The sequence below is a fragment of the Dendropsophus ebraccatus genome, chromosome 11, assembly GCF_027789765.1.
Source record: "Dendropsophus ebraccatus isolate aDenEbr1 chromosome 11, aDenEbr1.pat, whole genome shotgun sequence".
Classification (NCBI taxonomy): domain Eukaryota; kingdom Metazoa; phylum Chordata; class Amphibia; order Anura; family Hylidae; genus Dendropsophus; species Dendropsophus ebraccatus.
In genome coordinates, this window is record NC_091464.1 from 23221699 (window position 1) to 23239295 (window position 17597).

At 41.9% G+C, this 17597-nt stretch overlaps 1 protein-coding gene across 3 annotated transcripts in view; it reads right to left on the bottom strand.

Moving 5' to 3' along the window:
* Nucleotides 1-2244: 2244 nt before the first annotated feature.
* Nucleotides 2245-17597, bottom strand: part of PHTF1 (putative homeodomain transcription factor 1) — an 83750-nt gene continuing 68397 nt past the window's right edge. For all 3 annotated transcript variants that reach the window (XM_069944687.1, XM_069944688.1, XM_069944686.1), the window contains 6 exons: nt 13440-13571; nt 13270-13356; nt 10696-10851; nt 7993-8088; nt 4830-4955; nt 2245-2620 (listed from right to left, as the gene is read on the bottom strand). In XM_069944687.1, coding sequence (XP_069800788.1) covers nt 2600-2620; nt 4830-4955; nt 7993-8088; nt 10696-10851; nt 13270-13356; nt 13440-13571 — 618 coding nt within the window. In that variant the 3' untranslated portion in view covers nt 2245-2599. The remainder of the gene's footprint in view (nt 2621-4829; nt 4956-7992; nt 8089-10695; nt 10852-13269; nt 13357-13439; nt 13572-17597) is intronic.

Below are 17597 nucleotides of genomic sequence, written 5' to 3' on the forward strand. Positions count from 1 at the left end.
CACATTCTCAGCTGCTTGTATGTATAGGCTTAACCGTTCTGGTCTGTCCTCACTAACATATTTCCAACCATGTTCATACTTAATACCTCCCTTTGAGCTGGAAATTATGTTTGATTGTGATTTTATTTTTTCCCCTAATCTCCCTAAAGTAGCATCTCAATGGATTGTCTGATAGTGTTAGGATGGGTTCACACACAGTACTTTGGGCAATAGTTTTTTGTTTGTTTTTTATTACATGAGGCTATGTTCTGACTAGTGATGAGCAAACATCCAGAAGTTCGATTTGGATCCCGAAAGCGATCATAAAAAAAAAAAAATTATTATCACTATCCGATTATGTTTGCCAAACATTCACAAATATTATGCACATGCGTACAGATCATCAATTGCAAAGTATAAAATACGTAATAGCAAAGCAATTAGGTAGCATTAGCGTATCTTTTATTTGTCCATGTGTATATACGCAATGACTTGTATACTACTATGTATATTAATTACACTCAGTAGGAGCCAGATAAAAAGATTCATTAAAAAAAAATAAAATAAATACGTGTGTGTATATGTGTATATATAAACTCAGCTGCTGTCCCTGCTCCTTTCACTCTCCCTACTGAACGGCACAAGAATCAGCAAAGTCTGTGAGAAAATTTGCCTCAGCGTCACGTTTTTATAGCATGTACGTAATGACGCTAAACATACAGCCAATCACGGTAATGCCAGTAGTGAACATGGCTACTTCATTACCTGATGTGCCCTTCCTTCCCCACACAGTCATTGGCTCTTTTTTAAATTGATGTGAGGAAACATGAACAGTTCGAAAATGTTCTAAAATGATTGTGGTAATCATTCCGGTCATCGAACAAATTGCTTGTGATTGGCGAACACAAACAATTAGCGACATGAGCGAACATTTTCATAAATGTTAGTACGAACATCGCTAGTTCCCAAATCTATTTTTTAGCTGGCCCAGAATACTATGTGAGAACACGGCCTTTGGATTCTCACTTCCATATTGCTGGATCATTCTTGTAACCATTTAAATGCATTGTTACATCTTCTGTTTTGACAGAGAGATGTTCCACTATAGGAACACTCATTAATTGGGTAAATGAGTGTTCCTAGTAACACTCATTGCTGATAATTGGCCTGTGTAAAAGGCCTCATACACTAATGCCTATGGCAGATCTGGAGAAGGGTACAAAAAAAATCCCTAACAGCACAGTCGCCTCCATAATTTTAAACGGAATAAGCTTTGAACAACCAGAACAACCAGGCCACCCCACTAAACTAAGTGATCTGGAGAAAAAGGCATTGGTAAGAGAGGTAACTAAGAACCCAATGGTCACTATGGCTGAGCTCTAAAGAGCCTGTGTGCAGATCGAAGAAACTTCCACCATTACTGCAGCACTCCACAAAACTGGGCCTGACCAAAAAGAAGCCCATAATCAGTGAAAGACACACTGCCCAACACCATCCCTACAGTAAAGTGTGACATGTCACTTCTTTCGGCGGCTAGCGGAATACGCCGGGCCATAGAATGGTGTCAATGGAGCCAGCGGAAAGACGCGCGGACAGACAGCGGAATTCCACAGTATGAACCCACCCAAAGACCCAATCCAACCTGACAGAGCTTGAAAGGGTTTGCAAAGAAGAATTGCAGAAAATCCTGAAATCTAGTTGTGCAAGCCCAAGAAGACTGGAGGCTATAATCACTGCCAAGGGTACTTCAAGTAAATGCTGTGTGTACATTAGAAAAGATTTCACTCTCTTCCCCCCCCCCCCCAAATTGTCATTATGGGGTATTGAGTGCAGAACGATGGGGGAGACCGTGTTATGCACATAACAGAGCAAAATTAATGGTAATACCTTTGTGTCCTGTCTCTTTGTCCGAGGCACTTTTATGTAGTGTCAAAAAGGCGTGGCCTAGGTTTGCAGACATGAATTTCCAATAATGGATAACTCCTTTCACGTAGAAAGTCCTGCGCATACATACATAAACATGAGATTGATGCTCAGGTCCCAGACCATGGTAGTCATGACCCAAACAGAACCAGTATTACAGGTGATGTACTATACCGTAAGAGCTACACATATTCCTCCATTCAGGTCAGTATTTGTATTGTTAGCTTCTTCTTATAGTATTACTCTAACAATAAAAACAATTAATATTTAACCAACAATGTTCTTTTTTATATGCCTATTTATCCTCTTCACGCACGTACAAATAACTCCATTGGGAGAAGGTTATGTCATGCCATGAATAACTTTATGCTCTGTTTTACATATTAAATAATACGGCATTTAATAGTCGTAAAAAAATCATCCATTAAAAATGTCAATAAATATATATATTTTTTTCTTTTCATTTTCTACACAAAACGTAAACTCATCTGCTATAAAAAAGTAACTTGGCACACATGAATTGGGAAGAGTCTCTGCCATCTAATGACATCCAAGCTTTCCTGATATCTCGCTGCTTCTTGTTCATGCAAAGCTTGTACAGGATGCAATGCCGAGCTGTCCAGGCATGTCTATGGAAAGCACACAGCACAATTTCAACCTGTGCGTCTGTATAGAGGTATTTCTCCAGAGTAGGTGGTCATGGTTTAATTTTCCACAGCTAGGAAGAGAGAGAGGTGGTGGGGGAAAAAAGTAATTTTAGCCATTCGTAGTGTTATATAGAGCCCCTTTAAGTAAGTAACGCTTCCTGCTTTGTGGTTTGCCTAGCTCTCTGTCACAATGGATTTTATAGCAGCTGCTTCACATTGTACTGTGGCGTTAGAAAAAGCCGGGTCTATCGGTGTCAGGGTTTTAAAGGGGTTATCCAGTGCTACAAAAACATGGCCACTTTTTTCAGAGACAACACGACTCTTGTCTCCAGTTCAGGTGCGGTTTGCAGTTAAGCTCCATTCACTTCAATGGAACTGAGCAGCAAAACCAACCAACCAAGCTGGAGACAAGAGTGGGGCTGTCTCTGGAAGAAAGCGGCCATGTTTTTGTAGTGCTGGATAACCCCTTTAAGCATAGGTGACAGTTTCAACCACCCATTAATCACTAGAATGAAAAGGCAAGTGGCAATAATAATGGTAAATGTTGTGAGCACCTTGACGTTTACCACTGTATAGCACCACCACTGATACTGATACAAGAAAATGGCTACTGTATTTTAGCGGTACAGTGGCCACTGTGTTCTAGAGATGGGAATGGTCTTGTCAGATAAATGAACACAGAGGAAAGGGGTTAATTAAAGGGGTTGGCCACTTTATAGTAAAATAGTTCTGTGTACAGTATTAGTATAAGTGTAATCACTGCATGTACTGACAGAAGCTCCCTGTGTACCCCATAGAGTTTATATCAGACTGCCCTCCTACAGGCTGTGCTGTCCTGCTCTGTGGTGAATCTTTCCATAAGATGGCCGACATGGAGGAGCATGTGACCATGCCACGCCCCCAGTGTCCACCACCGAACATATATATATGCCAATGGAGAATACTGGGGGCAGAGCATGGTCACATGCTCCTCCATGTTGGCCATCTTTTAGACAGACTCCCTACAAAGCAACACAGCCTAGAGGAGGAGAGTCTCATTGGAGCTCTATGACTTACACTGGGAGCTGCTGTCAGTAAGGGCTGTGAGTACACTTACTAATACTGTACACTGAACAATTTTACTATAAAGTGACCAACCCCTTTAAGGATTAAGGCGGCACTGGCAGTCAGACCCCCTGTCATTCATACTAGCAATATGCCAGAACTACAGATGAGTACCACTCTAGCATCTTGAGCATCTGAATATCGTTGGCTGAAGTTGGATGCAGTCCTAGGGAGTCCTGGAAAAATGTTTTCCAAGACTCCTTAGGGTTACATCCAACTTCTTCAGCCACCGGTATGCTGAATGATCAGACTCGACATGCTCGATTTGTACTCATCTGTAGGGTTCAGGGAAGAAAAAGAGTGCTGCACCTCACACCTATGGCTGATACTAGTACCTCTCGGCTGCATAAAAAACATCAGAATTCTGTATGTGAATTGATCAAGTCACACTGTCCCATGTACCTCGTGCAGGTATCTGATACACATGGGTCCCTACACTAAGTCCACACTGTGCCGGTCAGTGACCACCACCCCCGCAGGCGTGCACAGTCAGGGAGGGGAGGCCATGGAACGGCCCTGCAACCCCCATGCCACAGGACCAGACCCAAAAATGCCACACCAAAACCCAGCCAGCACTGCCGGCGGAGGAAGCTGCCCCCAAACAGGAGAAGTCTGGATAAGGTATCATCTGTAGCCATAATGTCCTCCCATGAATCCAGAAGATATGCCAACCTGAGTTTCTGTGAGGTCTTCACTGCCCTTACTGGCAATAAACATCATTAATAGAGATGAGCGAACCGGCATTTGATTAGCTGCGGCTGCTGAAGTTGGATAAAGCTCTAAGGTTGTCTGGAAAACATGGATGCAGCCAATCACTATATCCATGATTTCCACATAGCCTTAGGGCTTTATCCAAGTTCAGAAGCCACTGCTAATCAAATGTCGAAAGTTCGGGTTCGGATGGACTCAAGCATGCTCCAGGTTCGCTCATCTCTAGTCATTAATCATGACCAGGTCGTATTAAAGGGTCTTGTAACAGTGGCATGAAGAGATCTGTTAAGTTCTGAATTAAAAACCTGAAGTTTGTTTAAAAAAAGGAAAAGCCGCCATTGATGTACCTTTCTCCCCTGCATATTAGCTGCATGAAATTAAACATTACATAAAATTATAGAAGGTGTAGGCATTCTATCATCAATGATACACATAGTAGCCATTAGATCTGTGTAATGCACTTACTCTGATGTTAAATCCGAGAAGGTCGCTCACAACACCAGACAGCGCCGAAAGAATGACCACACGACTTATATTGTATATTAGAGGGTTCATGGCAAGTCCATACAGCCTAAAAGGGGTATCGATTTCCTAAAAAAACAACAGAAAAATATGTTTAAAAGGTTAGTCATTGGTGATCAGTAAGGCTGGGTGGAATCAGAGCATTCCCGGTTTACACTGACAAGGCACCGTGCATTGGGCCCTTTCATTTTAATGGCCCTAACATAACCAGCTTGTGACTACGTTCAGGCTACTTCCTGGGCGTACACTTATGTTACTGGACTCAAGTGAGAACAGCTAAACAAAAAAAAAAAAAAACACATAGGTGCTGAAAGTATTCTGAACTACATTTCAGCCACCAAAAGGAATGGGGCCTGCTGAAGTGCACTGCGGAGTACGTCGGCATCCTTCCTGCAGTAATATTTGGAGAATAGTGCTCACAATATTTGACTGTGATCAGCAGCTAGGTTCTACAGAGCCATTTTCCCTTTCCTTTGAAGTACTATATTGAGGACTGTATTTTAATACATCCTCCAACATGAAATATTTGTCAACTAGTTAATTTAGAAAAAAATAAATTTAGAGGCAGATTTCTGGAACCAGTCTAAAGGAAACTCCGCTCGTAGCCACCAACCGCAGCGGAGCTTTTTTCTATCAATAGCAGAATAGGAAGTGAAAGTTGCGCTGTAATTGGTTGCTAAGGGTCTGTCACAGAGAAAGCCGTTCTAGAGTCCGAGCCTCCATAATTGTGGCTGGTCATGAAAGTCAAATATACATAGAGGTTGTTTTGTCAGCTGTCCAATGCTGGAGAATCTTGAAACTAAGTCACAGTCAGGGCCGATTCTGGAGACCGCCTGAGTACTGCCTGAAAAACAGGAATACAACCTATTACCTAGGCTGTATCCCTGTTGTCCAGGTGGTACTCTCCACCTTCCCCACGGAACGGGAAGGCATCGGGAGTCAAATGCTGAAGGTTCGAGTTCAATCGAACCTAACATTTCCCGATGTTCGATCATCTCTACAGGTGAGCGGCTACTGTCATTTTTGTTATATGTGAAACTTAATTAAAATGACAGCAGGGGGAACATTATGCCCCATCCCCCGCTTCAGGACCGCAGAATCTGCCACCTGAGGCGAAATGCTCATTCTGCCTCATGGCAGAAGCGGCCCTGCTCACTGTTTTGGAACACTGAATTCCTCTTCAGATCTAGATCCTATAAAATCGAAGAATGATGGTGCGTTCACACCTACAGGATCTGCAGCTGATTTTCTGCAGCAGATTTCATTTAAATAACTGAACACAGCATCAAATCTGCTGCAGATCCTGTAGGTGTGAATGCACCCTGAAGGTCTATTCAGAAAGATATTGCTCCATGTAAAAAAAAAAAAAATTATCAGCCAAGAAGCCGATCATCAGCTGACCATATCTTTTTTTAACTTGTTGAAAAATCATATAAGAATTTACAGTACCGGGGGGGGGGGTATTTGTAGTCTATGGAGAACACCTTTAATTTTTTACAGTGTTTACAGCCTTAAAATTGGTTGTTTTGCTTTTTCACAACCCAACTTTTTTTTTTTTAAATTCAGGTGAGAGAACTTTCTAGGGGCTTGTTTTTTGTACTATGCAGATCACGATTACAGAGTCATGTTTTATTCTTTTCCTTCTTTACCCTCATCTACAGTCTGTAGGTTAGCAGGATGAAAGTGAATAACACATGACTGCATCAGCATCAGACTACACAGAGCGCCTGTAAACATGCAGATATATAGGTCTGCATAGGAGCTGCATACTGTACATAAAATAACAGGATATTTTTAATCAAACCTGTTAGAGAAATGGTGTCCGTTTTGACTTTTGATGTATTGGAGAACCATCCATGTCCTCAAAGGATTGAAGATCTGTTACTCTTTGCTCCTAACAGCCGGACTATAATCCACTGCTGGTTGGTAGATACATCATATAATTCAACCCTGCATCACTCTATCCCTTTTTCGTTCACCTATCTGCCATTAGTCTAGCAGAACAATAGCAGAGAGTTTGTTTTATTCTCTTTCATGGTATAGTCCACTTCTATATACAATAGCTCCGGGTCATAAGTACAAAAAATACTTTCATGTTTTCATGGACTTTGAACAGCACAAATATAATTCTATGCCTAAAATATGCTTTGTCTTACCGGGTGCCAATGCACAAAGCCCTTTGTGATACATTGAATTCTGCTTTAAATCGAACTTTCAAAGTATGAACAGTGAGGCCTGACTACTGTATATGAGCAGAAGCTTGTGTATTCTTGATCTATTTCACTACTAGAATAGAGATTTTACATACATAGGGGGAGATTTATCAAACATGGTGTAAAGTAAAACTGGCTCAGTTGCCCCTAGCAACCAATCAGATTCCACCTTTCATTCCTCACAGACTCTTTGGAAAATGAAAGGAGGAATCTGATTGGTTGCTAGGGGCAACTGAGCCAGTTTCACTTTACTCCATGTTTGATAAATCTTCCCCTATATAGGTTTTATATAGTTCTGTAGGCACAGGAACAGTTCTTCTATTTTTTTTAGGCTGCATTCACACGTTCAGTGTTTTTCCCGGTCCGTGATTGTGGTTCGGCAGTTACCTCCGTGATCCGTGCAAAACAGTCCGTTTTTCATCCGTTTTGCATCCGTGTCCGTTTTGTTCACGGATCTGTGTTAAAGCATTTTAAATTACATTGATTACATCACATCCGTGTTTTTCACGGATGAACACGGATGTCACATCCGTGTACATCCGTGAAAAACACGGATCTCATTGATTTCTATGCATTCCCGTGCATCCGTTCCGAGTAATGACATGTCCTATTTTTTAATGGAACAGATCACGGATCCGTGAAATCACGGAACATCTGAATAGCCCAATAGAAAGCAATGGACTGTAAAATTGTCCGTGCGCACAGATCCGTAAGCACGGACAACTTCCCGGAACGTGTGAATGCAGCCTTCGTGTCGCTGTCTACACAGGCTGTGTTCACACGGTGCGCCAATGTTGCGAAACCATGCAGTAAAAAACAAAACAAAAAATGCTATGCGTTTTTATGTTATTTTCTAGCCATACGCCACATTATCCCATTTTAAATATACGTACCTTGATAAGTTTGGAAGACAATTTTAGGACATTATTCACAATACTGAGTTGTTCCTTCTTGTTTGGCTTCTTTTCCATTTTAAGATATAGGTTAATCTACGGGCGGAAACAAAGATATTAAAAAATTATTATTATTGACTATATATTTCAAACTTATTATTATTTGTTTTAATACACAAAATGCTACACAGTATGTAAAAAGGCTATTTCAAAGATGGACAAGTTGTCAAGATGATGGTCAGAAAGTGGGAGCGGGTTCTCTGTATAAGCTCCTATTTTTATTATAGGGGCAGTCCCCAAATACAGGCCTTCCAGAGGTATACACAATATCCTCAATATATGGATACTAATGTTCATTGTTATTGGGAAGATGGTTACTGTGGCTATATAAAAGACAGTGCTGCAATGTTATAGCCACATAGAGATTCTCTACCACCGGGGCTCATCAGTGTAGAATATTATGCTGCTGCTTTGCCACTACAGATGCAATTTCATAGAAACAATAAAAAAGTTATGTAAAACTCTTTTATATTAATCCATTGAGGTTTCTTCGTAATAGACACAAAATTGTTTTCATTTGCCGTAGCGTTTTGGCAATTTCATTGTAATCATTGTATGCCTCAAATAGAATTTTTAATATAGTTCACGTTAGTCTATGGTTTAAATTAGTATATAACTGACTATATAAATGACTACATACAGGGATGCTTTTGTCTGTTATTGTAGTAGTTATATCAGAATCCAGCCATTCTAAGTACCAAGCGACAAGATCTATGACTACATAAGCCGTGTGCTGTTTCTATATAAATATATGAGGCCTATTTAAAAAAAAAATACACTGGTACTCAAAAAAAATGTATTTAAGTACAAAAAGTTCCCATATGTATCTACACACTGACCAGATGATGCCACTATAGCTCAGAAGGAGCTTTGATGTCATTCTCTTCTTCAGCCCTGCTGCTTTGATGGACTTGCTGTGGGCATGATTTCCAATGTAAAGAATTGCCGCTCCAATGATTCATCTTCTCTCCCAGACATTGCCTCTATTTACAGCTGCCTGTCTGACTCTTGACTGCGAGATGTAAGGTAGCGCTGTGATAACTAGTTGTCTTCACACATAAAGCAATTGTGCTTTCAAACAAAGCTCTGCTGTATAGACACTACTCAGGTACAAGACACTGCTCTGGTACTAGATTACATCTGCTTTCAGGTTCGGAAAACACTGCCAAACCCAGTTTGACAGGTCCGCTCAACACTAACAACAAGGCACTTTTCTGCTACAAGACACAGCTTTGCTATTGGTCCCATGTCTCTTAGGGTGGTATTACACGTGCCCATGGGGGCCCGATAATACCTGTAAATGAGCGTTTAATGGGCCTATTACACGGCCCGATAATTGTTTAACAAGGGCTGCATGGACATCGTTACCGATGTCCTTGCAGCCCTTGCCTAAACTATATACATTACCTATCCACGCTCCAGGGCTGCTCCTGTGGTCCGCTTCTCCCCGGGTCCTGTGCGCTCTAGCTTAAGAGCGGCCTGTCAGCTGACAAGCCGCTAAGCCAATCACAGGCCGGGACCGGCGCGGCCTGTGATTGGCCGAGCGGCCTGTCAGCTGACAGGCTGCGCTGAAATTAGAGCGCGGGACCCGGGGAGAAGCAGACCGCAGGAGCATCCCTGGAGCGTGGATAGGTAATGTATATCGCCAGTCGCCCGCCGCGCACTGCTACTACACGTAGCGATGTGCGGTCGGCGCCTGACAAACATAGGTTCTTACCTATATCAACGATCAGCCGATGACAACGTTGATTATAGTTTCGTGTAATAGTACCCTTACTGTATTAGGCCACATTCAGACGTGGTAAAACACTCTGTGCCGCGGCCGTGTCATGGAATGGCCACTGTCTGAGATGTTCACTGCAGTACCAGCCGGGTTAATATCACTTCTTTTTAATTGGAATGCGGGGGCCTTCAGGTGTGCCCGTACTCCAATTAGCCATAGCCGACAATGTAAAGTGCGGCCGGAGCTGCACCCTACATTGTCTGCTCAGTCTATTTTGTGTGGCTGCTGTTCAATGAATAGCGGCTGCATGAAAGAGACGGGAGTTTTCTGTGCAGCCGCATGGAATCCCAGACGGAGTGTATACACTCCGGCTGGGATCCCATAGGAGTTAATGTGATCATCCGCTGTGATTAAACAACGCTCATTGTTGCAACCATGCAACAATGGCCGCTGTTTAATCAAAAAATACATTGTGTAAACATGACCCTAAACAGCTTTTCCTGTACTGCAGGATCTACCTCTTTACCATGAACTGTCCTCGACAATCTAATACAATTTGTTGCTCCAACAACGTGGACACTTCAAAAAGGACCTCAGCACTAACATGGGTCAAAGTTTACAATAAATTGCATGTTTTTTTTGGGGGGGAATTGTTGCAACAGCATGTGGCTTGGCAAACGCAGCAGGACAAGATCATTGGGTGGGTCATGTCTAGTATGTCAGTATAGCTGTGTCCTAGGAGCTCAGCATCCCATAGAATGTAACTTCAATTTACTATGGACAATCCTGTATATTACTGCACTATGAGGGCCTCTGCTCTATCCCCGTTTTCTAGTGAATATATTGTCTATTAGTCTCAGGTCATGCCTACATTAATGATAATCCAGCTATCATTATTCCAGTATATAGTCCCTACTTACCTCTTCAGTGAGGAGTATGGACACATTACTGTATCTTTTGTTGGTATCAGATCCTAAGGAAGTTAGACGGAGAAGGTAGATGAGCAACGCTGCCTCCCAGATGAGTAACTCCCAGTTGTAAACATAGCTTAGAAATGTTTTGTGTCCATGAAGAACCTGTGCAGAAAGAACATGGAGAGGACAGAGTTAGAATTGCATTGTTTATTTTAAAACTTTTTTTATTTTATTTCTTTGCTCTTATTTTGTTTAGTTTTTTTTTTTACTTTATCCAGTAATATTACATTTTAACCAATACAAACAACTCTGCAGAAACTAATATAACCTACGTTACAGTTTGTTCTGACGTTTTATTTGTTGTCTTGAACAGAGTGAAAATGGTCTTTCAGCTTCACTGAGGGTTCAGATTACACTGCACACAGGAGTCTTTAGGTTGCGGAGAAGGGTTAAAGGGGTTGTTCACCAAATATTTTTTTTCTTTCAAATCAACTGGTGCCAGAGATTTGTAATTTACTTCTATAAAAAAAAACTCAATTTTTCCAGTACTTAATCAGCTGCTGTATGTCCTGCAGGAAGTGGCATATTATTTCCAGTCTGACACAGTGCTCCCCTACTGCCACCTCTGTCCATGTCAGGAACTGTCCAGAGCAGGAGCAGATCCCCATACGATACCTCTCCTGCTCATCTTTCCTCTCCTGGAAAGAATACCACTTCATGCAGGACAAACAGCAGCTGATAAGTGCTGGAAGACTTGAGATTTCTAATAGAAGTAAATTACAAATTGCTGGCCCTTTCTGCCACCAGTTGATTTGAAAGAAAAATGTTTTTGGTGAGCTACCCCTTTAAGGGTGGAGAAGAGGCAGTGCAGGGAGAAACATAGCATGGTGCTAAATATCTATATTCAGAAGACTGCAGAAAAAGATTGCAGCCAGAAAAAGTAACCAATCTGGACCGACTATCATCAGAGAAGTCATTACATCAATTACTTTATTTCTTTAGCTGTGTCTAATTAGTATTCTATTGATTTGTCCAGTTTGTGTATAATGGTATTGGTCAGTGACTGTATGGTGAGGTTATTTACTGATAATATGGTAGTGACCATATAGTGTTATTATTTGATGAGAGTCTGGTAGTACTATTAAGTAACCTTATAGTGGCATTATTTAATCACTGTATTTATTTTGATGCATACAGATTTCAGGTTCTGGTACAACAAAATGTCTCTTGTTAACTCCTGTTCAACACAGCTCATCCCACTGAACACCAGGGCCTAGAGAAGCAATTACGTTTATTCATTACACTACCAATATTTTTATAGGGTCAGTGTCCGGGGTATCGGAAGAAGGTCCTGAAGATAAGGAGATGGTTGCACATGTAACCTGGCTTGGATTGCTTAGGGCAGCTGGTGAAGCTCTTTGGTGGGTACTATCTATATGATACTAGTTGCTTATCCACCGCACTATAGCCATTAGAGTGCCATCCGCTACACTCTTGAATATTTTTATGGCACCACAGATGGTGATCAATAATAAGGAATAGCCTGATAGACAATCTTCTCCATCATTATTTCCAGCTAGTTATCATTATAATTGATGAGATGATGAAAATTGGTGAGCATCACTAGGTCCTAAATGTATCATAATGAAGTTAAAGGTCCCCATACATTTTAGACAAAAACAGCCAAAATCGTGAACTTCATTAATACTGGCCAACTTTCTAAAAAGTATGGTGGCCTCCAAACTCTCCCCTTACAGATGATGTTTGGGAGAAGGCTTGGACATGTTGAATTTTTACTGCTCAACCCTGTTGTTCTGGGAGAGAAAAGCTGCCACCAGAGCTGTCTGGCAGTGGCTTAACTCTCTTCTCTCTGTAGAAAACACATGGACATTAGGGCACTTAAAGTTCATCTGTTAGGGGAGATTGGGATAGCTGTGGGCCAAATGGACTATTGCTTGACAGACAACTATTGCCTAGGGCAGTATAAGCAGTAGATACAGTCCTGGTAACAACCCCATTAGGGTGATATGAAATACACTGTGCTTGTATTATATAGGTATTTGGCCGAGCAAGCGGCTCTGTATTCACCAACCCACCCCATCAAACCGCTAGTACCATGCGTTTGATGAGAGCAAATCCTTACCGGCCGTGTCTTTTAAAATGTGCCTGGTGCCTTGGTTAGAGCAAAAAAAATGATCTTTTAATCTGCAGCGCTGTGTGGCTGTGCCCCAGGTCTGCAATGCCTCTCCTTCCTTTTCCCCATCATCGAGGACACCCCTAGGCAGGACTTCTATTTATCGCTTGTCTAAACTGCACCTGTGTGGCTACAGGTTAGACAGGGGATGAGTAGAAATCCTGCCTGCCCGTTATTAATGATGAGGAAGGAAGAAGAGGCGTCGCAGACCTGGGGCAAAGACACACCAGTATGACACAGCGCTGCAGATTAAAAGATCATTTATTGCTCTAACCAAGGCACCGGGCACATTTTAAAAGACATGACCGATAAGGATTTACTCTCATCAAACGGACAGTACTAGCAGTTGGGGTGGGTTGGGTGATATCTATTCAATGAATGCTTACCTGAGCACAGCATATAAAGGCAATGGAGAGGGTGACCAAGTACACCGAAGATACAATTACATCTACTGATCTCTGGGGTCCTCGTTTCTGGTAATGGAGGAAATAAGTTATTTGGGGGTAGAAATACATCTACATATCTTGCATTATAGTTGTGAAAGACCTTAGTTCACCTTTAAATAAGAACGTAGAGACAGCCACATCTTTATATTCTGCACCTTCTTCAGTCGAAAGTGAGGAATTTCAGATTTCAGAGCCTTCCTGGCAGAGGTGAGATGGCTAAATAACTTGGCTATCAGAAATCTCTACAAGTGAAAAGAAGGAATGTATGTATGTAAGAAGATACTGTATTTATAATTTACAGCTATAAAAGGTTAACATTAAAAAGAAGGTCACACAGAGAAGTAGCATATACAGTATAGACACAAATGCATTTCTCACAGAGCGTTGTACGGAGGACATTGTGTATTGCCATGCACTTTATCTCTACAAAATATGTAAATTAAAAGCGTGATAATATCTCCTCAAAAAGGCAATAGAAAAAAATGTTTTATATATACACGTAAATGTAGAATGGTTAATGCATTATAGTACGCGGGTATGAGTATAAAATAACATAATATATTACTATGGTGAAGGTCATAGGGGCTGATAACTGTTCCAGTATATAACAAAGAATATACTGTAATATCTAGTAAATCCACGCAAGGACAAAGCAATTAGTCGCTTTTAGTCAGAAAAGTATAAATAAATAAAATAATAATTTAACTACTACAGCAAATATCATGGAGCCCCTGAGCTGTGTTAGGTTAAAGAAATTAAATGCAAAATCAGCCATATTTTAGTTTTTTGGTAAGATGTGTTGTAATCTTTAAAAATAAAATTTTTGGAGATTATATATATATATATATATATATATATATATATATATATATATATATATATATATATAGTACTAAAAAACTGTATAAATTCTGTAAAAACTGCAGTGTCCTGGCACCTGTATCATGGTGTCATGTGGTTGAAGGTATACCATGCTTTGAACTTTAATCTGTGTTTGGGTATCTTATATTCTTTGTATGTACTGCTACTTTATTACTTTATTTGTCACACTGCTGTACATTGCATTGTTATTTATAGTCAGTGCAAGGGTTTACATTATTGCTGTGTCTTTACTACACCAAGTCTGGAATAGGACTGCACACCTCTACTACTAGGATGGGTGCTCTTGTAGCAATAGGTTCTTCAACCGATTATCATAGATGGATAAGCCATGGCACCCTGATTTAGAATGCAGATGAAGTAGCTTATTTACAGTGTAAGTAGACAAAAAAGTCTTTACTCCAACCAGGGTAAGTAAGTAGTTACAGACATGAGACCAAAATGGGTATGACGTTTCGGTCCTAACCAAGACCTTCCTCAGGCATAGGGGTCTCTGTAATGGAGGAGAAGGAATGGTGGCTGGTGGAAATTGGTATACACGCCAGGATTCCTTCTCCTCCATTACAGAGACCCCTTTACTACACCTAATGTCACATGTATGCAAGCAAGATGCTTTGGCCACACGTTTTATGTATCTTGACCAATAAGAAGTCCCTAGTCCAGCCCTTGTCAACCTGTAAAGGGGTGGACCTAAAACTGGTTCAAACCAGTCTGAACCTGGCTTTTGACCAGTAATTGTGTCTGCTAGCTCACCTCCTGCTAGTCGGCCAATTTAGTCAGGGATTTAGATAAAAATAGAAACATAGAAGATTGTCGGAAGAAAAAGACCACTTGGTCCATCTAGTCGGCCCTTTTAGTTTTCTCAGTATTCCGTGTAACAGCACAAAGACAAGCAAATGCGGAAAGATTCCAAGACGAGCTGCAGACTTCTGAAGTTGCCTCTGAGTTCTGTCCAATCCTTAAAGGAGAAGTCCAGCCAGACCCATTTTTTAGCAAGTGCTGGGGAGGGGGGATAGAAGAAATAACATGCTCTTTCCTTCACCGCTCTAGCGCTGGTGGCCACATAGTACCACTTTAGTTCCCGGCCGCTTACAGGTCTGAGTGGGGACCATGGGTCATGACGTGCAAGTTCCGCTCAGCCGGTCAGCAGACAAAGCGGGACCCCATTACGGCCGCTAACTGGCCGAGCGGACCTCACGTCTCGACCCGTGTCCCCCCTCAGACCAGAAAGGGGACTGGAGTGGGGGGAGGTAACAGCATGTTATTTCTTTTATCCTCCCCTCCCCAGCAGGGGGAGGGGAGAATAGGAAGGGTGAAGGAACATAATAAAGTAGGGGGGTGAAGTAACATAATAAAGAAGTTCTATTTATCTTCTATACTCCTGCAGCACAGCATCACAGGCTCACTGAATACTGCTGGGCTCCAGTTTCCCGATATTTCCTGTCTCGTCACAACCCAGGAGTGGGAAGGGCCCCCAGGCAGGGGGGAAGTAGCACTGCAGGGGCATGGGCACGGGTAAATAGAGTTTCTTTATTATGTCCCTGCCTGCAGCCGATTTGTCATCTTGGCCATACTTCTCCTTTAAAGGTCTGAAACGAACTATTACTACCCTATCAACCTTGTGCTATCTGAGACTGTATGATTATTGGATCTGGGCAGGACTGGGACAAGACAATCAGCACTGGCACACAAACTACTACTATGTAGGCTTAGAATGTGTAAATTGTTGTCATAGAATGTTGACATAGGATGTAGGTTTAGAATATTGTCATAGAATGTCATACTTGATTCGTTGGTTGGGAGGAAAAGAGTAGCCCAGTGAGCACAGAGGCCCATCTGGCATGTGCCAGAACTGCCAAATGGCCAGTCCGGCCCTGCATTACTGCACCCAGCTAGATCTGCACTATAACTATACCATCTGTTGCAACCCCTTTGTGGCTCGCTAAGATAAAGGCAATATAATATTTTATATAGTACCCCTTTAAATAATATTAGGCACTTACTGCATAGTATCTCTTCATAAAAATACGCAATGAACTCCTAAACACATCTGGTGATGGCTGCAGGTGAACTAAGCTTTATTATATAAGGATAGATTAATTTATTCTCTATGTAGTGTTCAGGATATACAAACCCCACATGTACTGTGCCAATATTATAAACCTTCAAAGAGAAAATCTGAATCCTATCTGGGTTTTGGTAATCCTTCATCTGGGACTGAAATATACTTCTCAGTGTATTCCTAAGCTGTCTCTGTTTGACCTATTACTTTGTGGTACTATTGTTACTGTGTATGTTCAGTGCTTTGAAATTATATCCACCACATAGCATTTGTGAATCTTTACAAGCGCACTGCTCATTGCCTTCGGTTTTGAATTCATTATTTTCATGTTATTTTCTCGCCTTGACCCTGGCTAATGGCTCTGAACAATGCACATTCATGGTAATGTGTATGTAAGGTATACTGATACAGTGACTGTCTGTGCATTTTTATGTTCTGGTTTACATTTAGGTTAGTTAGATTATCTTTGCTGCTCCGTGCCCCGCTCCTGGAGCCCCCCCCCCCTCACTACATCACAACCTGGCTGCTGGATGCCACACTCAGCCAGTCAGTGACTGGGGCAGGAGACTGCTGCCCTCACTGACTGCCTGAACGGGCTCTTTCTCATTCTGTCCTGCCGTGACATGACTAGAGATGATCGAACATCGGGATTTTGCAGGTTCGATCAAACTCGACCCCTCTTGAACCCGCAGCATTTGACTCCCGCTGCCTTCCTTCGTGGGGAAGGTGGAGACTGCCGAGTACTGCCTGGAAAACAGGGATACAGCCTAGGTAATAGGCTATATCCCGGTTTTCCAGGCGCTACTTGGGCTGTCTCCTCCTTTCCCACGGACAGGGAAGGCATCGGGAATCAAATGCTGCAGGTTCAAGTTCAATTGAACCTGCAAAATCCCGATGGATATAGGGAGATTTATCAAACTAGTGTAAAGAAGAATAGGCCTAGTTGCCCCTAGCAACCAATCAGATTCCGCCTTTCATTTTCTAAAGACACTGTGAAGGAACAAAGGGGGAATCTGATTGGTTTCTAGGGGCAACTGAGCAATGTCTACTTTACCCCAGCTTGATAAATTTCCCGCATAATGTCATCTATCAGCATCAGGGAGCTCTGTAATGCGGTGCTGCACAAACATGGGGACTGGTAAGTATAGGTTGTTTATTATGTTCCTCACCCCCTGTTGGCACTGTAATGATGAATCTGGCCAGACTTCTTCTTTAAATATTGCATTTAAAGAGGCCACCTGATGCTCTCCCTGCACTGCTGATGACCATCCAAACCCTCTGCAGCCTTAGGCCCCATTCACATAGAGCGGCAGAATTGTCCGCCATA